The following is a 15297-nucleotide window of genomic DNA, read 5'->3' as shown; positions in this document are numbered from 1 at the left end:
CTCTTCTTCTTTCCTCTCCTACTTCTTGTTGTTTACTTTACTTTACAGTCAACAAACAAGACAGGGCAGGTCAAACTTCAACATGGTATCAGAGCGAGGTTCAACAAATCAGACTTGCTAGAATTCTATCTTCTACGCATTCAAATTAGGGTCTCTTGGGTTTCTCAACTGTGAGTTGGAGACTGGGAAAAGGGCTGAAAAGGAGTGATCGCCCTCTTCCCTAGGAGGTTCCTATGCCTCCGATTGTGTCGTTGGTGATCGGTTGTTGTGGTTTCTAAGCCCTAGTTAGGGCTGGTATGTGTGGTGCAGTGGTGTCTTAGCCCTTCATGTGGTTGGCCTTCAGGCAATGAGGTAAAGTTTTTTTTTATCCATATTTTCTGTTATGGAATACATGAGAGGTGTAGTACAGTTCGCATGATGGGTTTTCAAATTGCAGTATGCTAAGGTTTATGATAGGGTTTATTCTGGTTTGTGTGTGATTCGAAGGGCAATAGTGTCTACGTAATGGTGAAACTTCCTGTAGTTGTGGATTAGGGTTAGTGGTGTTACAAGTGTGATTTTCAAAATTTGATATCGCTGAAATCAGTGCGTAGACTTCGGTGAGTAGGGGTTGTGGTGTTGCAGTTTTCAGCATTTAATACTGCTGAAATCAATGTGCAGATTTCGGTGAGTAGGGTTTCTGGTGTTGCAGTTCTCAGCATTTATTACTGCTGAAATCAGTGTGCAGATTTCGGTGAAGTGTCTGTGTGTAGTGTGCAGTGTGTAGTGCTCATAATTCAGTGCTCAGAATTCAGTGATAAGGGAGTTCGGCAATGGCGGATAACAGTGATAGTAAACCTAGTGTCATGATATCTACTGACTACCTGAATGTCCAAATGACTTCCATTAAACTAAATGGAGAGAATTATGTCCCTTAGGCCAAGTTTGTAGAGGTTTTTCTAAAGGCGAAGAAGAAAGTGAAGCATATAAGAGAGGAGAAACCCCTCGCTAATTCTCAGGAGTATGAAGACTGGGAACAGGAAGATGCACAAATCATTACATGGTTGTGGAACAGTATGGAACCCAAAATCAGTGTGAATTTCATGTTTCTTGACACAGCCAAAGAGGTGTGGGATCATGCTAAGAAACTGTATTCAGGTCAGGATAATACCACTAGGGTATATCAACTGTATCAGGAATACTTCAATCTGCAACAGGGAAATCAGAGCTTTGAGGAGTACTATGCCAGTGTGAGGAATATCCGTAATGAGTTAAATGTCTATCATCCTCTCACTTCTGATGTCAAAGTTCAACAGCAACAGCGAGATCAGCTTGATGTGACACGGTTTCTAGTGGGGCTAAAGTCTGAGTATGAACCAATACGAGCCCAGATACTAGGGGGATCTGCTCTTCCATCTTTAGAGGAGGTGTTTGCTTGTCTTCGGAGGGCTTCCATTGGATCTATGGATTCTAATGTCTCCGATAAATCAGCATTTGCAGTGTCGAGAGGTCGAGGTGACAGAGGTGGGGCTCGAGGAGCCCAGCCTAGCAGGAGTGGTAGTGGTGGATCTACACATCCGTGGTGGTGGTCGTACTGGAGGCAAAGATTCGAGGGGAGCTCGTGGTAGAGGACGTGGCTCGGGTCCACGGAAGTGTACTCATTGTGGTTTGGATGGACATACCATTAACTACTGCTATGACTTACAATGGTCCTCCCTCAACGTGGGCCAACCATGCCATGACTAGTGACACCAATTTCAGCTTTAGACAGGAGAACCGGTCAGCTAACCCGATGCCTTCTACTCCCTCAGATGGCCCAAGCAAGGAGATGGTGAGTGTTACTCGGGATGAGTATGAGATGTTTGTTCAATCCAAGTCGCAGCAGAACGCAGCTTCCTTTGCACACTCAGGTATGGCTTGTTTGGCATCCACACCCAACCCCTGGATTATTGATTCTGGAGCCTCCGATCACATGACGGGAACTCCAGGTGTGTTTTCATCTCTCACTCATTGCTCAACATCACAATCTGTTACCCTTGCTAATGGCTCCACATCATCTATCTGTGGTGTTGGTAATGTTGACCTAGACCCTGTATCCCTATCCTCTGTTTTATATGTACCTAAGCTTCCATTTAATCTTATGTCTGTTAGTAAGTTGACCAAGTCCCTTAAGTGCTCCATCACATTTTACCCTTCTATGTGTGTTTTTCAGGATCTCAAGACGGGGATGAAGATTGGTGGAGGGCATGAAGCCGGTGGACTGTATTATCTTGATGGTGGTGGACGAATGTCAACGGCCCTTCAGTCATCCATTTCTCGTCTCCAGTGGCATTGTAGATTTGGTCATCCTTCGTTGAAAGTATTGCAGTCCTTAGTCCCTTCATTAAGTCAACTTTCTGTTTTAGATTGTGAGTCATGTCAATTTGGGAAACACCATCGTGTTCCCTTTCGTTCTAGGGTCGATAACCGTGTGTCGAGTCTTTTTTCTTTAATTCATTCAGATGTTTGGGGTCCTAATAAAGTGATGTCATACAATGGATACCGATATTTTGTTATTTTTGTTGATGATTGTTCAAGAATGACGTGGTTCTATTTAATGAAAGAAAGAAGTGAATTATTTGCCATCTTCCAGAAATTTTATGCTGAGATCCGCAATCAATTTGGCGTTCACATCAAAATTTTCCGTTCTGATAATGGTCGCGAATACTTGTCTTCATCTTTCCAATAATACTTGGACCAACATGGCATTATACACCAAACTTCATGTACCTACACTCCGCAACAAAATGGGGTTGCTAAGAGAAAGAACCGCCATCTTGTAGAAATGGCACACTCCCTCATGCACCACATGAATGTTCCCAAAACCTTTTGGAGCGATGCAATGCTCACCTCTTGTTTCTTAATTAATCGGATGCCCACGTCTATCATTGATGGTTGTTCTCCTTTTAGCGTCTTATTCCCCAACATGTCTCCGTTTCCGCTTTCTCCTCGGGTATTTGGGTGTGTCTGCTTCGTTCATAATCTGGGTCCCGGGACTGACAAGTTAGATGCACGTTCCCTGAAGTGTATCTTCCTTGGCTATTCCCGAACTCAGAAAGGGTACAAGTGTTATCATCCCAGTTCTCGCCGTTCCTTGGTATGTGCTGATGTTACATTCTTCGAGTCTACTCCGTTCTTCATGGGGTCCGGTGCTACTGCTTCCTCCACATCACCACCTCTTCCTCTTCCTGTGGCTGATCCACCTCCTCTGGTTCCAGTCATGCCTACATCCTTGCCTCCGGTGCCACCGTCGGTTGACCGTCCACCCATCCGTCACGTGTATACACATCGCCCGCGTGTACCGACTGCAGCTCCTCCAGCTTCATCACCGTCGACAGATCCAGCTCCAGCTCTGACACCAGCCGCCGACCTAGATCTTCCTATTGCCTTCCGGAAAGGTAAACGTACTTGCACCCTTCACCCTATTTCCAATTTTGTTTCACTTACCCACCTCTCCGCCTCCCATCGCCAATTCATATCTTTGTTATCCTCCGTGGTTGTTCCAAAGGATGTCCAGGATGTCCAGGAAGCCCTTACCTCTCCAGAGTGGTGTCGTGCTATGGAAGAAGAGCTCTCTGCTCTGCATCATAATCACACTTGGGATCTCACCGCTCTTCCTCATGGGAAGTAGGCTGTTTGTTGTAAGTGGGTGTATAGTGTTAAGTACTTGCCCAATGGTCGTGTTGAGTGCCTGAAAGCGCGGTTGGTTGTCAAAGGGTACTCCCAAACCTATGGCATTGACTACACAGAGACATTCTCCCCGGTTGCTACGATAGGGTCAGTTCGTGTTGTCATCTCCCTTGCAGCTATGTATGATTGGCCTCTCCATCAGCTAGATATCAAAAACGTCTTTCTGCATGGTGATTTGCTCGAGGAGGTCTACATGGAGCAACCACCAGGGTTTGTTGCTCAGGGGGAGAATGGTAAGGTATGCAGACTTAAGAAGGCTATTTATGGATTTAAACAGTCCCCTCGAGCATGGTTTGGTAGGTTCAGTGAGGTGGTCAAGAAGTTTGGTATGAAACAGTGCCAAGTTGATCACTCTGTCTTCAGCTTTGACTCTTCGGCAGGCAAAATAATATTGGTGGTGTATGTGGATGATATCGTTGTGACTGGGAATGATAAAATGGGCATTGACAGATTGAAGGCATTCCTACAAGATCACTTTCAGACAAAGGACCTTGGCAAGTTGAAATACTTTTTGGGCATAGAGGTAGCAAAATCTAAGCATGGCATTAATTTATGTCAGAGGAAATATGTGCTTGATTTACTAGAAGAAACAGGGTTGTTGGGTACTAAACCGGCTGAGACACCTGTGGAAACAAATACGAGGTTGAGCAATGATATAGGTGAAGTATTTGAAGACCCTGGCAGATACCGACGACTTGTAGGCAAACTAAACTATCTAACCATTACTCAGCCAGATATTTCATTTGTGGTTAGTGTGGTGAGTCAGTTCATGCAGAAACCTTTGGTCCCACATTGGAATGCAGTGCTAAGGATTGTGAGGTATCTGAAAGGAGCTCCTGATCGTGGTTTGTTGTACAGGAGTGGTGGAAAACTAGTGGTAGAAAGATACACCGATGCTGATTGGGCAGGCTCTATGTCTGATAGACGATCTACCACAGGCTATTGCACCTTTCTGGGGGGTAACCTGGTAACGTGGAAAAGTAAGAAGCAAACAGTTGTGGCAAGAAGCAATGCAGAAGCAGAATATAGGGCCATGGCACATACTGCTTGTGAATTAGTGTGGCTAAGGAACCTTCTACAGGAGATAGGATATGACATCAGTACTCCAATGAAGCTCTATTGTGACAATCAAGCAACGGTTCATATCTCTTCCAATTCGGTGTTTCATGAAAGAACCAAGCACATCGAAGTTGACTGTCATTTTGTGAGAGAGAAGGTGCTGAATGGGGTGATAGAAACTGCATATGTTAGTACGGGAAACCAGTGGGCAGACTTGTTTACAAAAGGTTTGAGTCGGGGGAGAGTGGACTACATATGTAACAAGCTGCGATTATATGATATATACTCACTAGCTTGAGGGGGAGTGTTAGTGGTGTTAGTGAAGGGGTATTTCGGTCTTTGTACTTGTTGAGAATGTTGATGTGTACTGTTATGTTGGTTCGAGTGCCTCTTACTTAAAGAAGGGCACTTAAGTCTTTTCCAATAAGTTAATAATATAATAACAGGTCTGGCCGAATCTAGGGATTACTTTTTTTCTCTAATTCGGACTAGCCTTTCTCTCTTTCCTCTCTTTTCTCTCTTCTTCTTTCCTCTCCTACTTCTTGTTGTTTACTTTACTTTACAATCAACAAACAAGACAGAATTCTAGGGCAGGTCAAACTTCAACAAATGGGAATGGAGATAAAGTGGGAAACAAGATAGAGAAGGGGGACCGACCATGAAGGATGAAGGAGGGCATCCGATTAATGAGAAAACATGCAGTGAGTACAGCATCACTCCAAAACCTTTTAGGAACATTCATGTGGTGAAGCATAGACCGAGCAGTTTCAAGAAGCCGACGGTTCTTCCATTCAACTACCCCATTTTGTTGAGGGGTGAATGCACATGATGTCTGATGAATAATGCCATGTTGTTCTAAATACTGTTGAAATGAAGTAAGAAAGTATTCACGACCATTATCTGAACGGAGAATTTTGATTGGAATACCAAATTGTGTGCGTATTTCAGCATGGAATTTTTGAAAAATGGAAAACAATTCACTTCTTTCTTTAATTAAGTAAATCCATGTCATTCTTGAACAATCATCAATAAAAGAGACAAAATACTTGTATCCATTATAAGACTCTATTTTGATTGGACCCCAAACATCTAAATGAACCAAAGAAAAATGACTCAACATACGACTCTCAACTCTTGGACTGAAGGACACACGATGATGTTTCCCAAACTGACATGACTCACATTGCAAAACTGACAAATGACTCAATGACGGGACCAAAATCTTGAGAGCCTTGAGAGATGGATGTCCCAGTTGGCAATGCCATTGTAGAGGAGTAAGTGAAGTCTGAAGAGCAATTGAAGATCCACCACCGTCAAGATAATACAATCCAGCAGCTTCATGCCCCCCACCAATCTTCTTCCCCGTCTTGAGATCCTGAAAAACACAAGTGGAAGAAAAGAAGGTAACAAAACAGTTAAGAGCTTTGGTTATTTTACTAACAGACATAAGATTGAATGGAAACTTAGGGACATATAAAACAGATGAAAAGGGCACAGAAGTCATGTCAACATTACCAACACCACATATGGGGAATGAGGACCCATTGGCAAGTGTAATAGTTTGTGATGTGGAGGTTTCTGAAAGAGAAGAGAACACACCTAGAGTCCCGGTCATATGATCTGAGGCTCCAAAGTCAATAATGCAGGGAGAGATTTTAGATGACATGCAAGCAATACCTGATTGGGAAAGTGTGGCAGTGGTATGCTGTGAAGTAGTTTGAAGGAACCGTTCATACTCATCACGCGATACGCTCACCATCTCCCTCCCAAAGGTAGATGTAGATGTGGGAGGAGTTCGGTCTGCCGGTTTACTGTCACTGATATCAACCTCACTTGCTACAGCATGATTAGCACATTTAGAGGAAGAGCCATGTAGATCATAACAGAAATTCACTGTGTATCCCTCTCTACCACAATGAGTACATTTCCTTGTAGAGTTATTCTTCCCTCTACCACGGCCTACCCCTGAGTCACGACCACCCCGACTAATCATGGAACTGCCACGGCCTCCTCGGGGAGCATGACCTCCCCCTCTTGTACTATGTCCAACCCCTCTAGCTGTCACAAGTGTTGATCTATCAGACTGTGTGGAGTTCTCTGTCTGTCTCAAAGAGATTCTACGAAGCCTTGAGAATACTTCCTCAAGTGTAGGAAGAGTAGAGCCCCCCAATATTTGGGCTCTAACTAATTCATATTCCGACTTCAGCCCCACTAAAAATCTTGTAACATCTAGTTGCTCCCTTTGCTGTTGTTGAACTTTAATATCTGGAGTAAGGGGGTGATAGACATTGAGTTCATTCCTTATATTCTTCATACAGGCATAGTACTCTTCTAATGTTTTGGTTCCTTATTGTAAATCAGAATATTCCTGATAAAGCTGATACACTCTTGTTGTGTTATCTTGTCCAGAATATAGCTTTTTTGCATGCTCCCATATATCCTTAGTTGTATCAAGGAACATGAAGTTGGCACTAATTTTGGGTTCCATACTATTCCACAGCCAAGTCGTGATTTGAGCATCTTCTTGTTCCCAATCATCAATCCCTGGAGAGTCCTCCGGTGGCTTCTCATCTCTTACATGCTTTACTTTCTTCTTTGCCTTGAGAAACACTTCCACTGATTTAGCCCATGGAACATAGTTCTCCCCATTCAGCTTAATTGAGGTCATTTGTACCCCTAGGTAGTCAGAGGAAATTACCACACTAGGTTTCTGATCATTGTAGTCATCTCCTATTGCTGCCATTGTACTCTTTCACAGTTGCCTCTAACCTTACTTCTCAGCTACAAGTTGATTGATGTTGTTCACAGTTTGATACTTCAGCACCTATTGCAGCCCCTAAACACAACAGTAGGAGCACACACTTGTTCTTCTTCACACTACTGCTGACTTCACACACCTACGACCCACATAAGCATCACAAGCACCACAACACAACAGTAGGCCCTCTTACAACCACTCAATAAAAAAAAATTGTGCATCACAAGCACCACAACACAGTCAAACTGCTACACCTAGTTCAGACTTGTTTAACACACTTAAGAGGGCATTACACAACCACAAGGAGCTTGGCAAGGTCATTGCATTCCACCTTACACCACTCGGCCACCTACAGCAGCCCTAACACCACCTACAGCAGCCCTAACTAATTCTTGAAGGGTTCCTACCCAGAAATACCAGCGACACAAAATGACTAAATAACCAACCTTCCTTTGAGAGTATCAGCCAACCATTCACTGCTGAAACCACCTTCCTTGATGAAGAAAACTATGCGCAGCAGAGAGCAACGAGTTGTGATGTCTCAGACCTAGGGCAAACCAGCTCTCTCCATTAACTAACCATGAAGAAGGTGTCACGAACACAGTTGAGATGCTTTACAAGCAGAAGCAGGTCAGAAACCTCGCTCTGATACCATGTTTTGGAGCAGCTACAGTAACCCGAACCAGTGAAGAAGGAAGAAGAAGATGAGGAAAAAGACAAGAGAAAGAGAGAACAGGAGGGTTTAATCGAAGCTGATTAGTCTACCATTCAGTCGACCCCCTAATGTTTATTAGGTTCTAATTACACTTACAAAGACTAAACTGCCCTCACTTAAGTGTGGGGTAGAGTATTCTAGTAAAACAGCCACGTAAGCAAAATACTTAACCAACATGAGATTACTAAACTACCCCTATTCGGCTCACTCTAACAAAACTTAAAGACATTTTCTATGATACCGGAACATATGAAACCTGAAGAACTTTATCCAATCAGAAACACCTGTGAATTTGAACGAATGCCGATTGATTGGTTACCAATTGGCTGATACAGGTTGATTGGTTGTCAGTTTTTAGTTACCATACCTTTTCGGTATCATGGTTGGACTCTTCTTAAAATCATTTAACCTTTTCTTCTTTTTTTCGAAGGGAAAGGGGATTGCTGAAGAAATGCTTTTATACCTCTTGGAATTTTAACAAAACATTTTGTCTTGTTCCTCTGACATTATTTTGAGAACCCTTCCCCCACCCACCATGGGCAATTGGTAGCAACCCTTGGTAGCAACTTGCCTAAACCAGATGTAGGTGATAAAATCCCAGCCTAGCAAATGGTTACCTAAGCATTGTATTACTAAACCAGATGTAGGTGATAAAATTCCAGCCTAGCAAATGGTTACCTAAGCATTGTATTTTGTTTAAAGCATTGTATTACTATTAGTAATGCATGGATCATACTATGGTGCCCATATTTTGTGGTTAAGGATGGTATGAGTGTTGAAATTCTAGACTTCCCCTTAAGAGTATTACACAAATCCATCTCGACCACAATCAAAAGGTCGTGAAGCTTCTTGTGGGACAGAATTGTGCTTTGTACTCAAGGCCCTTAACCTGCATATTTAAAAAAAAATATTTGATTCAATAATAAGAAAAAGAAATAACATGAAAAAGTGAAGAATTCCAGAAAAAGAAGGAAAAAAAAAAAAGTGGTGGAACATGGAAAGCAGAATAATTTCAACATTGAGTATGTTATGTGCCAAACAAATTAGCATACAGATAAGCATAGTCTGATAACTAAACGAATGTTCTTTTTGCAATAAAGCAAGCTTTTGTAGCATGATCAGAGAGATAGATGAAACCAATAAACCACAAGCATGAGGGCAACCACGCTATGACATCTCTTAGAGAAACACTCATAAAGCCCAACACTTTTTCAACAATATTATTAACCATGCCAGATAAGATGCTAATTTCTTTGTAGAGAAATCAGTGCAAGATAAGTTATTGACTGGTGCAGCAAGGTTATAAGATAGTTTCCCGCTCAAAATGTGAAGCTGGTAGATTTACATGCCCTTCCTTCTGGGTGATAAAGCTCGATTCTAATGGATGTTCTATGGTGATTCCTCCCCTCCAGCATAGGCATCATGTGCAGGGATAAAATGGATCAATTATGGCATATTACAGGTTGTGGAGCCATCAGTGATGCAATTAGCACCTTGGCTTCTACCCTTCTTTAATTTCTCAACGTCTCTTTGTCTATTGTTATCTACTTGCAGGTTACCACAATGAAGGTGATTTAAGAAATAAAATAATTAGGGCATCTAGTACAAGCCATAGCTGCTTTGCTTTGCATTCCTCCCTAGGGCAATGATTTAGCAAGCTCCTTATACAAGGAAGGTGGTGTTAAAGCAGAACTGTATAAAGGGTTTGGAAACCCACTTCTATATTGAGGTTTTAGGGCTTACCCAGTATGCCGACTATTTTTGTGGCCCTTCTACTTCCCCTTTCTTCCCCAATGTAATCTTCCTCTTCTTTTTTTGCTTGTTTCTGATAAAATATATCATTTTATCAAAAGATATTGAATAACGAATCAGTATTATGCACTATGATAACTATAATGTATTAAAAGTAGTAAATATTAGAGGAAAAGCACAAAAGACCAGTTTGATGAAAAAAAAAAAAAAAAGATAAAAAGAACACCGAAACAGAACTCAAGGGACTCGTCATGAAGGATGGAAATGTAAAACATATGTATCCAGAGAAGATATAAACCAGTGAATCAAAAGAGTTTATACACATATGGTACAAATAACGGAAAAGTAATGCAATTTCTGGACAATCATGGACTAAACTGTGCATCTTTGTTTACTTAAAATAGTTCATAGAGAAGATCAAACAAGATAGAAGGGGAAAAACAACTCAGGATCAATTCTCTAGTAAAGATCTCTTGAAAAGCACAAAAAACAAGTAAAATAAGATGGTAGATGAATCAATTTGTGTTACCTACAAAACCCTGCTATTGATAAAGCGTCAATGCTAGACTCTGTTCCTCCAGCAATCATAATATCCGCATCTCCAAACTGAATCATCCTCGCAGCATCACCAATAGAGTGGGCACCAGTAGCACAAGCTGTTACCGCAGCATGATTTGGTCCCTAGATTCATGTGCAAGACTTAGCAAAGTGTTTTTTGCATTTCAAAAGGTACATTAATTATAAAGACTTAAAAATGAAGGCAATGAATCCTGCATGCTATTTACCAAGTCATTGCTCCCATAGATTAAATTGGCAGAACACATCCTGTAGGAGGTAATCCCACAAACAATGGCCCAAACTATCTCACTTAACCACCCTTTTACAGACCTTGCCACAACTCTTAGAAATGATTCTTCAAGCCATCCATGTTTTAGAACTCATTAAATTATCAAAATTATTGGGAGTGTTCTATCACCATGAGTCATTCAAGAAATGAAACAGTAGCTGGATGGTCCCAAGCAATAAGTTGTAATTTGTGCCCGCTCTCATCAACAAAGACATGTTATATTATATATATGAAAGCAATGCATAAAATCAACTACCTTGAATCCATATTTCATGCTCACGTGGCCTGCTGCCATGTTGATCAATATCCGTGGAACAAAAAAAGGACTAAGCCGGCGTAAATGCTGTTTTCAAAAAGCAGAGCAATCAGGTTATACTGTTGCAACAGCCATGTTGGTCACATAAATGCCTGTCATTAAGACCATGATAGATGCATCATTTCAATAAAGAGAGATATTAATGCAAAGTCTTTATGGGTAGTAAATAAATGAACCAACCAACCTTCTCACAAACCATTTGGGATGCATTCAAAATGTCACTGATGCTACCAATGCCCGCACCAATTGAAACACCCTGGTGATCTTCAAGTTAGAAATGTAAAAGTAACCAAGATCACTAAAAAGATCTGAATAATATTCAATGATTACTAATTATCAAAAAAATATTCAATAATTACCGTCCTTTCTTTCTCCTGTTCAGTGGGAATCCATTTTGCATCTTTAAGAGCTTCCTCAGTTGAGCATAGTGCATATGCTATGAACCTTGCAACGGATCTATGCTCCTGGGGGTAGAGAGTTACTTAAGTTTCCTAAACATTTATGATTGTGAAGCATCAAAGACTTTTGGTTCAGAAAATAAACTACAAAAGTCCCAAGAATTTGTTAAAGAATATCTACTGTTCAATGAGCCTTATATTCAACCAAAAAAACCATTCCCAATTCACACCATAGATTATTCAGAATTTAATAATATTGAGGAAAGACAAAATTGATCTGGAAAACATAGAAAAGCCTAGAAACGGCTGATAGATGTATAGAAAGATTTGCTGTTTCTTTTGCCATTGCCCACCTTAATCCCACAGTCTCAGTTTCTCTTGGCGTTTCCAATCCATTTTTTAACATTTCTTATCTGCTTACAATTTTCTGGATTTAGTAAAATATTTAGGGTAAATCCCCATTTCTCTCTCTCTCTCTCTCCCTCTCAACATTCCCAAACCCATTCTCATTTCTCTCCTTGATGACCATCAGTGAGTGAAAATATAATTAACAACAACAACAACAAGAGCCTTTAAAGGACCACCCAATGTTGGTGCCGGTTAACTGAGTCTTAGGAGGGGTAAACTGGCTGCGGACCTAACTTTTTGCATCTATTGTACGAAGTGAACAGTCTCAGATTCAAACCCTTATTCTCACGCTTATCAGCACAATGACCCCTAATAGTGATAACGAGAGGATCATCTGTTCAATATTTTCGCCGATGGTCAATAGAAAAGGCGGATGAATTGCACTAGTGTAAACAGTTAAAGTGTGAACAGATAAAGAGCTCGATCTTAGGGAGATACAGCTCTTATGAGTAAGGCTTTGGGAAATAAATTTAAAATTTTGAAGAAAATAAAAATTCTACTAAACACATATGACATCTCTTATTTTTCAAAAGCCCAAAAGACCACATCTCTACACGATATCCTCCAAGAGCACTATTTCCAAACTACATCCGAAAAAGAATAAGAAGCATGTCATCTAATAAAGAAAGAAATTTCCAGACATTAGAGACTTGAGAATGAATACTGAAAAATCAGCGTTTTATGACAAATAAATGAGTTCCATCCAACCTTACAGATTACGCTTCGACCAAACTTATATTTGAACAATGGGCAATTTACCTTGGAATTTAACCATAATTCTTCATTAAATTCACCAGCATTGTCTCCACACGGCACTATGGCAGCCACTTTGGATGTCAATTGGCCGAATGTATGCAGTTGCGTTTCCCTGTCAAGTACATCCAGCTTGAGATCCTCAGGTGTAAGTGCCCTTATTCCGCAACCCCCCTCTACAAGTCGCTTCCACGTAGTCTCCACTCCGCAACCAAGCGGAGTCACCATTCCTAAACCTACAAGTTCCATTCCAATTCACAACTAAACGATCTAAGGGGAAAAAAAAAAAGAAACAAAACGTTCCCAAGCCACAACAAATGAATCAAAAAGAAGCATCTTAACTTTAAGAAGTAACGATAAGGATTTACCAGTAACAACTACTCTTCGTTGAGGAGCACGAGGAGGGGGACCAAAAACTTGAGATACAGATGATGAAAAGGATCTTTTGATTCGGAAATGAGATCGGAGAAATTGTGACCAGTAACTCTTCACCATCACTTTGGAAACTCGAATTTAATGCGAAGCCACAGTAGCTCCCAGAGGAGGCCAGCAGCCGTTGCAGTAGTATGACCTCTTTGATTTCCGAGTGTCGATGACAGAACCGCAACCGCGCGCGTTCACAAGTCACAAATACCAATTTGGTGTGCAACTCGGGTCTCGGGTGGGTTGGGGCGGGTTGAAGACTTGAAGGTCAACCCGGGCCCAACCCGAACTTAACCTAAGACAACTCGGTTTCGGCCGGTATATATATTTTTATAACCATCTTCCATTAGGCTTTATGGCCAACGCAAGAATAAAATATGAACAAATTTCATTTATAAATGTGTGCGTATATATATATGGATCCAACTATGATGTCAAAAGGATAAATTTTTTAAATTACCCTTATGGTTTAATTAATTGACTAAAACTATCATTGTTTATATATTGCCTTAAAGTATCTTCAAGTTTTCTAACAATTAACATTACCGTTAAGTACTAACAAAAAAGTGAAATGCCGTTAAGTAATGTTTCAATTCTTCAAAGGAGAGCTGGCATTCTTTAGCTCATGAAAGTCTTTTAGCTTCTTGATAGCCCGGAAGAAAGGAAGACAGCAATCGGCCGACTTCGACATGAAGCGACTGAGGGCGACCACTCGGCCGGTGAGTCTTTGGGTCTCCTTAACCGGCTGAGGTGGTGCCATGTCTAGAATGGCTTGGATCTTTTTTGGGTGGGCCATTATGCCCCATTGTGTGACGACAAAGCCTAAGAACTTGCCCAAGGTGACGCTGAAGGCACACTTGCTGGGATTAAGCTTCATCTTGAATCTCCGCAAAGTGTTAAAGGTCTCAGCCAGGTCTTAGGTGTGTTGGTCAGCCTTCAAGCTTTTCGTAATCATGTCGTCTACATAGGCTTCAACATTCCTTCCCATCCGATCTTTGAAAACCTTGTTGACAAGGCGTTGGTACATGGCCCGGCATTCTTGAGGCCAAAGGGCATGACTTTGTAGCAATAAGTGCTATAATCGATGATGAATGAGATCTTCTCCTCGTCCTCAGGGTGCATCTTAATTTAGTTGTACCCGGAGAAGACATCCATGAAGCTGAGTAGCTCGTACCCTGCGGTGGTGTCGACGAGGTGGTGTATCCTCGATAAAGGAAAATTGTATTTGGGGCAGGCTCGATTGAGCTATATGAAGTCAATACAAATCGCCATTTCCCATTAGCTTTCTTTACCATTACCACATTTGACAACCAATTAGAGTAGTGATGTAGTGTAGCTCTCAAATGAAGCCGACGTCGAGTAGCTTCTCAACATCTTCTCCTATAGCCTTCCAACACTCTAGTGCAAAGTTCCTCTTTCTTTGTCAAACTAGCCTAGAGCTTGGGTCCGCGCTCAGCTTGTGAGTAATGACTGAAGGGTCAATACTGGGCATGTCAACGGCAAATCACGCAAAGATGTTGGCATTAGTTAAGAGGAAACTTATCAATTTAGATAGGCTTTTCCAGGGAAGGTTGGACCCGATGTGGACTGTCTTCTCGGGCTCAGCCTCGTTTAGGGGGACCAAGACGAGGTCCTCGACCGGCTGGCCTCAGCTTGTTGGTTCCTCCCTGAGGTCGAGGCCCTCCCTTGAGTGGCATGGTTTCCTTATTCTTGCCCTTCAGTGCTGCCACATAACACTAGCAGGCAATTTGTTGGTCCCCTCGAATGACTCCGACGTCGTGTTAGGTAGGGAACTTGAGGGTGAGATGGTAGGAGTAGACGACTGCCTTGAGTGCATGGAGGGTCAGCCTCCCTATGATAGAGTTGTAGGGGGAGTCGATCGTTACGACCAGGAACTCGTTCATCCTCATCACCTGTCGAGGCTCTGTCCCTACCGTGATGAGTAGGGTGATTCTTCCTTCCGACTTGACCACATTGCTGGAGAAGCCAATGAGGGGGACGTCAGCGGCCTGAAGGCGCCCGAGTGCCAACTTCATTTTCTCGAATGCATCATAGAAGAAGATGTCGGCCAGGAGCTGTTGTCCACTAAGATCCTCTTCACTATGAAATTTTCTACAACGGCCTAGATCACGAGTGCATCATCGTAGGGGACTGTGACCC

General features: G+C 41.9%; 1 protein-coding gene across 2 annotated transcripts in view; it reads right to left on the bottom strand.

The window, feature by feature from the left end:
- LOC148874665 (Beta-ketoacyl synthase) overlaps positions 1-13327 on the bottom strand; it is a 61118-nt gene extending 47791 nt beyond the window's left edge. Inside the window, exons 1-7 of one of the 2 annotated variants that reach the window (XM_088965161.1) lie at positions 13083-13327; positions 12721-12950; positions 11515-11619; positions 11340-11411; positions 11096-11182; positions 10522-10673; positions 9049-9129 (exon numbers count right to left, since the gene is read on the bottom strand). In XM_088965161.1, the coding sequence (XP_088821287.1) occupies positions 9049-9129; positions 10522-10673; positions 11096-11182; positions 11340-11411; positions 11515-11619; positions 12721-12950; positions 13083-13209 (854 nt within the window). In that variant the 5' untranslated portion in view covers positions 13210-13327. The remainder of the gene's footprint in view (positions 1-9048; positions 9130-10521; positions 10674-11095; positions 11183-11339; positions 11412-11514; positions 11620-12720; positions 12951-13082) is intronic. The other variant, XM_088965162.1, reaches the window with a different exon arrangement.
- Positions 13328-15297: the final 1970 nt, after the last annotated feature.

This window comes from Nelumbo lutea, chromosome 1 (assembly GCF_056320005.1).
Source record: "Nelumbo lutea isolate HS-2025 chromosome 1, American lotus-T2T, whole genome shotgun sequence".
NCBI classification, from domain to species: Eukaryota; Viridiplantae; Streptophyta; class Magnoliopsida; order Proteales; family Nelumbonaceae; genus Nelumbo; species Nelumbo lutea.
The sequence above is the reverse complement of the archived record's forward strand: the minus strand, read 5'-3'. Positions and strand labels throughout refer to the sequence as shown.